General features: G+C 38.4%; 1 protein-coding gene across 29 annotated transcripts in view; it reads left to right on the top strand.

Annotated features, from left to right (window-relative positions):
• The first annotated feature begins 539 nt into the window (after positions 1–539).
• The window catches only part of ABI3BP (ABI family member 3 binding protein), a 135662-nt gene continuing 127734 nt past the window's right edge, over positions 540–8467 (top strand). For all 29 annotated transcript variants that reach the window (XM_059467096.1, XM_059467095.1, XM_059467094.1 and 26 more), the window contains exon 1: positions 540–711. In XM_059467096.1, the coding sequence (XP_059323079.1) occupies positions 636–711 (76 nt within the window). In that variant the 5' untranslated portion in view covers positions 540–635. The remainder of the gene's footprint in view (positions 712–8467) is intronic.

Genomic DNA, 8467 nt, shown 5'->3' with positions numbered 1-8467 from the left:
TTTAAATTGCCAGCACTAGATACAAGTGAAAAAATGACATTTAGATTTTTCAAGTCCAGTTCTTTTTCTGAATAAATATTTACAATGCCTGTTTATAATGTCATGTCAAATTAAACTAGTATTTATTTTGCCTGGACGAAAGCCACAAGTAGCCTGAATTAACCTTAAGAAAAATGTTGAGATTGCAAAAATACTGAGGTCAATATAGCAAACAGTTCTCTGAGTACTGCAAATGCTGTTTTTGCAGTTTAAGTCCAGCTCTCTTGGATAAAACAGTGAAAATGTCTCTCAGATCAGTTTTCCATTAACAGAAAGTTTGATACTCATAATTTTATTTTCATGAAATATAAGTAATAAAATGGTAATGTGTTACACTTAGTGATGGAAAAGATTTTGTAACAAACTCCAGAAAACTATCGCAGGGGGAGGCTGATAATATTTTTTTATGCTAATTCTGGTTTTGCAGTGGGAGTGAATGATGTCATCCTGTCTCCTCCCACTGTGTAAACTCAGCTCGTGTCAAAGTGTTGCTGCCTCTTGTCACAGAGAGAACGGTTCCCTTAAATGCAGCTGCAGTCCTTCTGTGTGGTACCTGTCAGAGCCATTCCCAGTGCGAGGTTGGGTTTGTGACCATCATGTCAAGATTTGTCTGTCTGCTTGTCTGTGGATATATTGCACTAAATCTGGGAAATACTCAGAAATTGCCAAGAGGCAAGTAGCTATGAACGACTTTCTGGGGGTTTGTTTGTTTTTCTGTTGTGGGACTTGGGGGGAGTTTTTAAAGTCTGTGTTTTGTTATGGAAATTTGCTTTCAACGTGTTAGAAATGATTAAAGGTAATAGACAAGATGAAAGGAGGTCAGGGAAATGGGCAAATCCCGGTATGACAGCAACCTTAAAGCTCTTGTATAAAATAAGCTCAAAAGTTTTCATGGTATCTTGTGACTGTAATGAGAATTATCATGACAAAGTTACTGTATTTAATGATTTTATAGTGATTTGGACAGCAGTGTGCAGGTCTGTCGTTTAATATCTTAAAGACAATGTGACTTGGAGGCACCCTGTGCTGCTGGTGGAAGATTTCAGTTCCGTCTTTGAAAGAACTTGTATACTCTCCCTTTATCTCTATCCTAACAATTCAGTAGGAATTGACTAGTGTTGGGCAGGTTGCATGCATTTTGAGGGAGAGAAATATGACTGATTAAAATTTATACAAGTAGAAAAAACCCTCCAAACTTGTGTGAATATTTGTTTACCCATTCCTTTCTCCCAGAGTCTGGAAGTACAGTAGATTTGCAAAGCTGGCAGTGATCTCTTCTTCTCCATGGTTATATGACACATGTAACATTGGCATTTTAATAGTATTTTATTGCTTACTGCATGAAGAGCAGTAAGAGCATAAAATTAAAAGAATATTTCTCTATCTGGATGGTAAAACACTTTGTAGTGCCTTGGCATTAAGGCAGCAATTTCACAACTGTTTCTGTGCTGCACGTATTGCTCTCACTTTGTGGCAGTGCTTGCCTGAGTCCACTGTGCTTTGTAATGCATTTCACATCTGCATTCTCCTGCAGCCACCGACAGCAGAAGAACCTGTGATTCAGTTATGAGAGTGTTTATTAACAAATAAGCACTTTGAGGGCTTCCTAGGAGATTCTCTTTCATAGAAGGGAAATCTAAAGGTATTTTGGGGAGTTGAGGTGATTTTTGATCCCCACCCCTCTTTAAGATACTTTCTTTTTCCAGAATTTCATTATTTTTCTTTCTTTCCTATGATGATGTTCTTTTGAAATTATCTTCCTTTTAACCTCGTGTTCTGGAGCCAGTGTGGAGATTTTTTTGCATACTGGTAATAGTAGAACAGTGTGTAGTCTGCAAGTAATAGATATGCAGTTCAAGTCAAGCTAACTCTAAGAATTTAGTTTTGTCAAAAAAGGACTTAAGAGAGGATTATGTTGACCAGACAGGAATCTTGTATGTGTTGCCTAGACTGAGGGAAGGAACTTTTCCAGTGCTTGTCTTTTTAAATGATTTCACTGGCCTTTCTGCTCACTACTGTAGAATAGTGGCTCTAAGTTTATGCTAACTGTGAAATTCAGACAAAGCTTCTAATCCACTGCAAGATTAACTCTGGCATGCATTTTTTCTGTCCTAAAATAACATTGCAGAAGTGAAGTTCTGTTTGCCAAGTGCATAAAACTGCAGGTGGAAACTTCATTTCTTTTCAGTGAAATAACGTTTTTAAGATCCTCCCATTGCAGTCTAATTCTTTTGTTTGTAGCTGCCTCTCCAGTTACTATTTTCAAATAATGCATTGAAAACACAAGTGTATTAGTACTTAGCTGCTATCCAGAAATGTTGAAAGGATTGTCTTCTACAGCACTGTCTTGTTTGATAGGGATTACAGACTTTTTTTTGTAAGCAAAGAGAATGTGTGGATCTTAAAGTGTTTTAAAAATGAAAATATGTACTAGTAATATTCTGTTTTAAGAGGGCTTCTCTGCCTTGCTCTGCAAGCTTAAATTCCAGTGAACTCCTGTGCTCTTTAAGTCCCAAAGCATGTAACTGAGGTTTCAGAGTCACTCTTGCTCTCTGGGGAGCAATGGAATCAAGTTCATAACTTGAAGGAGAGCAATCTGGCAAATTCACTTTCTGGTGGTGCAGGTACTTGTGGGAACAGGTTATCAGAGTAAATCTTGCCCTTCTTACCAGCACTTTGTAATTCTAGTGCTCAAATCTTCTCTCCCAGAGGTGAAACACATTGACCCCATGTCTCATGGACTGGGATTTCCTTGCACTGGTACAAGGTGGAAGGAACATCTTGCCTCCTGCAGCTGCAAAGGAACAGAGCCAGCACAGTGACTTCCAGAGCTGTTTGAGAGACATGTGCAAATGTGCTGGTCAGAGGGCTGGAACACAAATTGCTTCCCTTTTCCCAAAGTGTTTTTGTACTTTCACCTCCATACGTGTGTGTTTTACTAGGATAAAAAAGGAAATATTATTGCTGCTCTCAAAAGTGTTTTTTTATTAATGAATTCTTTCATTGTTTTGACATGAAAGATTAAGGTATTGTTGGAGGAATAATAATGACAAGTGAAGACAATATAATTGGGGAAGGAAGGCTGATGGGTAGTGTGTTCTAGTAAGAAGGCAGTGGTTTTTTTGCACTTATGTTTGTGTTTCGTTTGAGGGATCAGCTGCTAAGAAAATTCTGCAGTGCCTTTGGATGCTGAGTGAGGGATCACAGAACATCAGAGTGAGAGATGGTGGTACCATTACAGATGACATTTCATCCAGTATTTCAGCAGCTGTCTGTTTAACTTTGTCTAGCCTCTAAAGTTTTCTTCTAATTAGAATTTTTCTACTTATTTTTCTCATTATGCCATTATGCCAGTGCCACCCAACGTACATGATTCTAAAGTTCAACACTGCTGTGCTTTATTGATGGATGGGAACATGCTCTAATTTTTATAGTTCTGCATAACAGAAAAGTTCCATTCTTAAAGAGCTCAGTGTTGTGTCTCTAGACAGGAATTAAGTACAGACAAAAAGACTTCTCTTTAGAGAATGAGTTGGTAAGCAGATCATCCCAGATCTGAGACAGAGATGAGAAAACAAAGCCACAGAATCCAGAACAAACAAGTTACAGGACGTAATCCCCGAGATTGTACTGCCCTATAAACCGTGTTTCATTGTCATCTTTCCAGTTGAAGCTGATACAATTGTTGAAGGAACAACTGAAGAATAAGTTTTTAGTGTTTGGTAAAACAGGATTTCATGTTTTTGATTTTGTCACTTGACTTTCCAGTTACAGCACAGAGGCACATGGAAATGTGGTTTTTCACTAGAATCTTTGTTTGTGATAGCTTTGTCTATCTTCAGGTTCTGTTTTACTTTGTTAGAGCTGAAAAGAATTTGGGGTTGATCCCTTCTTATAAAATTTCAGTTTTAGGAAGTTATTTACGAAAAGAGTCTCAATGTTTTTTCTGTTTTTTTTTCAGGGGATTTTTTGACATATTTCTGACCACTGTGGTTTTCCTACTATTTGAATTAGTCATCAGGTACAGTGGAATTCAGGTCCATCCTGGTTCTACTTTCCAGGACTCAGACCTATCCTACTCTGCTGTCCAGGAAGGGCTCAGGAAACCCTAATTTGGCTTTCTCCTGGTTGCTGTCTTCTTAGGGAAAGAGAATATGGACTTGGCATGTCTTAGGGGACCATGTGAAAAAGCCTGATTTACAAACTCGTGTAGGGAAAACCAGATCCAAAACTTCCTTGTATCTACAGTTGTCAGCAGTGGGATTAAGTGGGAAAAATAATTGTTTTGCACTGAGGATTTGTTTCTTTGTTTGGAAGTCCTGAATATGTTTGGTCTGATATTGTAGATAGCTACTAGCTAATATTTGTACTTAAGGTAATTATAACTGACATCCCTTTTAGAGTGAATGCTGTATTTACAGTAGACTCCCAAACTTTGACATTTGAGAAAAGGAGGAGACTAATTTTATTCCTAGCTAAGTTTGCTGGCTGTGCTATGTTACGTAATGCATCTTACTAAGCTGAGCATGTGTTTTCATTTACTAGTGTCAAACAGTTAAAACAATGTGGAGTTATTGCAATGTATCACAGTTATTATATTGCAACAGCCAAACTTTAAACTTTTGTGCTGCCCCCTCTCCCTTCCTGCCTTTGGTAGCAGTAGGGTGGCAGGGCAAAAACTGTAAGACAGGGAAAAGTCTCCTGGAAGTTGTGGCTTTTGAGCATGCAATGAAGCTGGCATATCAAAATATCACAAAAGGATTGAAATGACGAGTGGTTTATAGGTTACTGTCCCCATGGTTTATAAAACATCTTTCTGGGAACTATTTTTCAAAATGCACAATGCATTAACCTTTTAAAAAATGTTCTTGAGAAGAAGAGCCAGTTTGAACCAAATTATTCAACTTCATTTTTTGTTGTGTCTGGAAAAAGAAGTGCAAAATTAATTTGGGTTTTTTGTGAAATATTTTTCTTATGTTTAATGACACATAAGTGACAAGTCCAACAGGAAATTTAAAAGGTATCCTTTATCTGGTGTCAGAGAGTGAGACAAGGGTTTTCAGTCACTAGGTATGTCGTGGCAAATTTGGCTGATTCTTGCTGAGAGTGAAAACAGCCCATAAGAATGTAACAATTATAGCAGTTCATTTAATCAAAGTTATCTTATCACGCAGACAGTTGTGTCCTAGGCTTGCACATAAACATATCAAAACCCAGTACTGAGTGTCAGGCTTCTGAGTTCAAAGATAATCTGTAGTACCAGAATTCCATTTTTGTATTGGCACATGCAGTGGTGCAACATTGTGATGATACATATGGGTGGATTCTGCCAGAATTAAATTCCACTGCATGTGAATGCCTCCAAAATGATCTCACTGCTGGGTAATCTATATAACCTTCCACCTCTGCATTTTAATTTTCGTTTTCCCAAGTATCTCTTTTCAAACCTTATTTTTCAGCTCTCCTTCATATAATCTTTGACTCTAGCTGTTCCAGAAGGACAAGCTACATAATTCACTTGAGGGGAGAGCTTTAGGCTAAATCCTGCTGCTGCTGTGGGGCCAGACCTACTGTTTATGGATGGTACAGTCTGTGTATCTGTTGACTGATAATACAGTGAATGGACAATGGGTTTGAGCCTTCTTGGACCTTTTGGGCTCACCAGGTGTGCACTGCATGTGGCAACAAAAACCTCTGCCCGCTCCAGGGGGAAAAGATGGCTAGCAGTGACCTGCCATAGTCAGAACTGTTCATGCAGCTCCTAGAGGATTTATTTTCCTTGGGGGAATTCAAGTGCAGACTTGAAATTGTTTGTGAGCAAGACAGATTTGTTGCTGTGGAACAGCATTCTTGACTGCTGCCTTTTACAGAAGACAGTTGGAGTCCTCCTCACTGGCATGGTGGATAATGGTGAGAACAGAAGCAGGTATTTGTGCTCTGGACAGCCTGCAGCCTAAAACAGGTGCCATTAAGCATAACAGCCCAGTCTGCAATGTCTTCCCAAGTGAAAAGGGCAGCTGGAAACAGGCCAAATCCTATTCAGACTTGCTTGGCAGGCCTTAGTTCAAATGGTCTTAGTTAAAATTGCTTTTTCTACAATACAGGATAACATGTATGTAATGCTAGTTTGCATTGTGAGATACGTATTTGCCTTTTTGGGCTGTGAGATGGTGCTTGTGAAGATGGCTACTGGCAGCATCATGAATGAAACCAGTGCGTGGGCAGGGCCTGGGCCAACTTTTCCTGTACTGCCATCCCTCAAAACAAAACAATGATGTGCCATTTTACTCTGGCTACATCAATTCTAAACCTCCTCATTTGAGCAAACTAGAGTGTGTCATATCAAGGGGAAGAAAAAACAGCTCAAGTTTTGAACCCATAAATGAATTTCTACTGTTCATGAAGTCGTGATTGTAGTTATGGTCACCAGAACTGAATGCTTTTGCACTCACTGCTTCACCAAAGTGATGTGATCAGAGTGTGCAGGTATCCAGGCAAGGTTGTGGAAGGATGGTTGCATTAAGAATATCAACACAGTCTTCACCCATTCAGAGCTGCTGAATAAAACGCTGGTGAAGAGTTGAGGCTCTAGCTACGAAGATTCTAGACCTAAGGGCAGGGAGTAGGGAATGCTCTTCTATGAGAGGAAAACTACTTTCTTCCCGGTCTGGAGAGGAGTTTTACTGCACTTCTTCAGAGGTTGGTAGACAAAATATAACCTGTGTTCTCTAAAATGCTTTGGAGTTGTTGCTGAGGTCCATCACTTTGCAAGAATTTAGTATTATTTACAGCATCTTCTGGAAGAAAAATAAATGAGGCAAGTGAATCCATAAATTATTTTTAGACTAATTGTAGCCATGGCTCTTATATTAATACTGTTTACCTTGAACAAACATGTCATTAGGGCTCCATGTGAATAAATCCACTTTGATAAAACCCAACTTATGACATGCATAAACCTCTGCGTGTGATTTGATTTTTATTTATTTTGTGTGTGTATGGGGTATGCTAACACTAGGGTGTCACTGCATGTACTTAAAAAGAAATTGTAATTCTATACTCTTTCTCAAGCTGAAGAGTAGATAGAATAGGCAAAATAGAATCTCAAAGTATGAGGGAATTATTTTTTAGGGCTATTCCAGAATTTAATATGGTTCTAAGGTTTTGCATTATTCTTAAAAATCTGCTCAGGAATAGCATGATTAAATAGAGTGGGAAAAGATTCTTTCCAATCACCTGCAATTGTGGCATTAGTTTATGAATCTATAAATGGCCACAGAATGCTTGATATGAGTTTACATAATTAATACTTTGGGAACCTGGCCAATTTTAAAGGACTGAGAGTGTATGTGGGATAACATTATTTTTAAACTCACATTTGGAAAAGACTTTTCTTCTTTTGTCAGCTGCTTGCAATATCTGCCTTATATTAATTATTCACTTTCATTTTTCTTTCTGTGATGGAAATGTCTGGAGTAATTTTAGAACACATAAAATTGTGGTTGGTTCAAAAATACACATATGTGTACTTGAAATGTCCCAGAAGATAGTTTTCTGACTCCGAAGTTAAAACATTTTCTGGCAATTTAGATTACCTCATTAGCACGGTTCAAGCCTATACATGAACAAGAAAAATGCACACTGAGAAAATGACAAGACTTTCAGACTTTATCACTTGTCACTGTTCTTTTGAAAGCTCAGTGTCAGTACAACATGAACAAACACACTGAAAACAAAGGCAGGGGTGCAATAGTCTGAAAGTTGATAAGAAATTGAGCTTTGAGATAGAAATAATAGAAATAAAACTGCTGTGTGACCTGAACGTTTTGGCAGAGTTCCATTCTGTGGCTCATACAAACCCTGAAGTAGTTGGATTAAATGGCAGGGCAGAGTTTTTATTTATAGCACAGTGTGCAGCTTGCTTCACAGTCAGGGAAGTGGCTGCAGTCAGGCTCAAGAGCCATTAATTCCCTTGGTTTGATGGAGAGCTGACTCAGGTAAAAGTGGTGAGGTTTCATATTCAGCTTGAATCAACAGGTCTCCTTCTTCTGTCATAAAGCTAATTAAGAGACATTTACTGTGTGAACATGTCTGTGAAATTGCTCCACAGTGACAGCTCATCATTTGCTACCTTACAGATGAGCACTAGCTTTTAGCTATGATCTGACAAGCACCAATAGTGCATCCCTTCAGCAATCCTTCCTTCTCTTGGTTGAGTTACAAGGAGCACAAGAACTGGCAATTCTAATAGAAATGTCTTCTTGCTTGTGTTGGTTATGTAACTCAGTTGCTGTTATGGAGTAGGAGGTAATTTATGTCCTTTGTGAATCAAGCCTGTATAAACATAAGATTTTTTTTTTCCCAGAAGATTAAAATGCTAATTATGCAATTAATTTTAGCTGAAGAACTTGTTTTGAATTGTTGGCAG

Source organism: Ammospiza nelsoni, chromosome 2 (assembly GCF_027579445.1).
Source record: "Ammospiza nelsoni isolate bAmmNel1 chromosome 2, bAmmNel1.pri, whole genome shotgun sequence".
Classification (NCBI taxonomy): Eukaryota; Metazoa; Chordata; class Aves; order Passeriformes; family Passerellidae; genus Ammospiza; species Ammospiza nelsoni.
The sequence above is the reverse complement of the archived record's forward strand: the minus strand, read 5'-3'. Positions and strand labels throughout refer to the sequence as shown.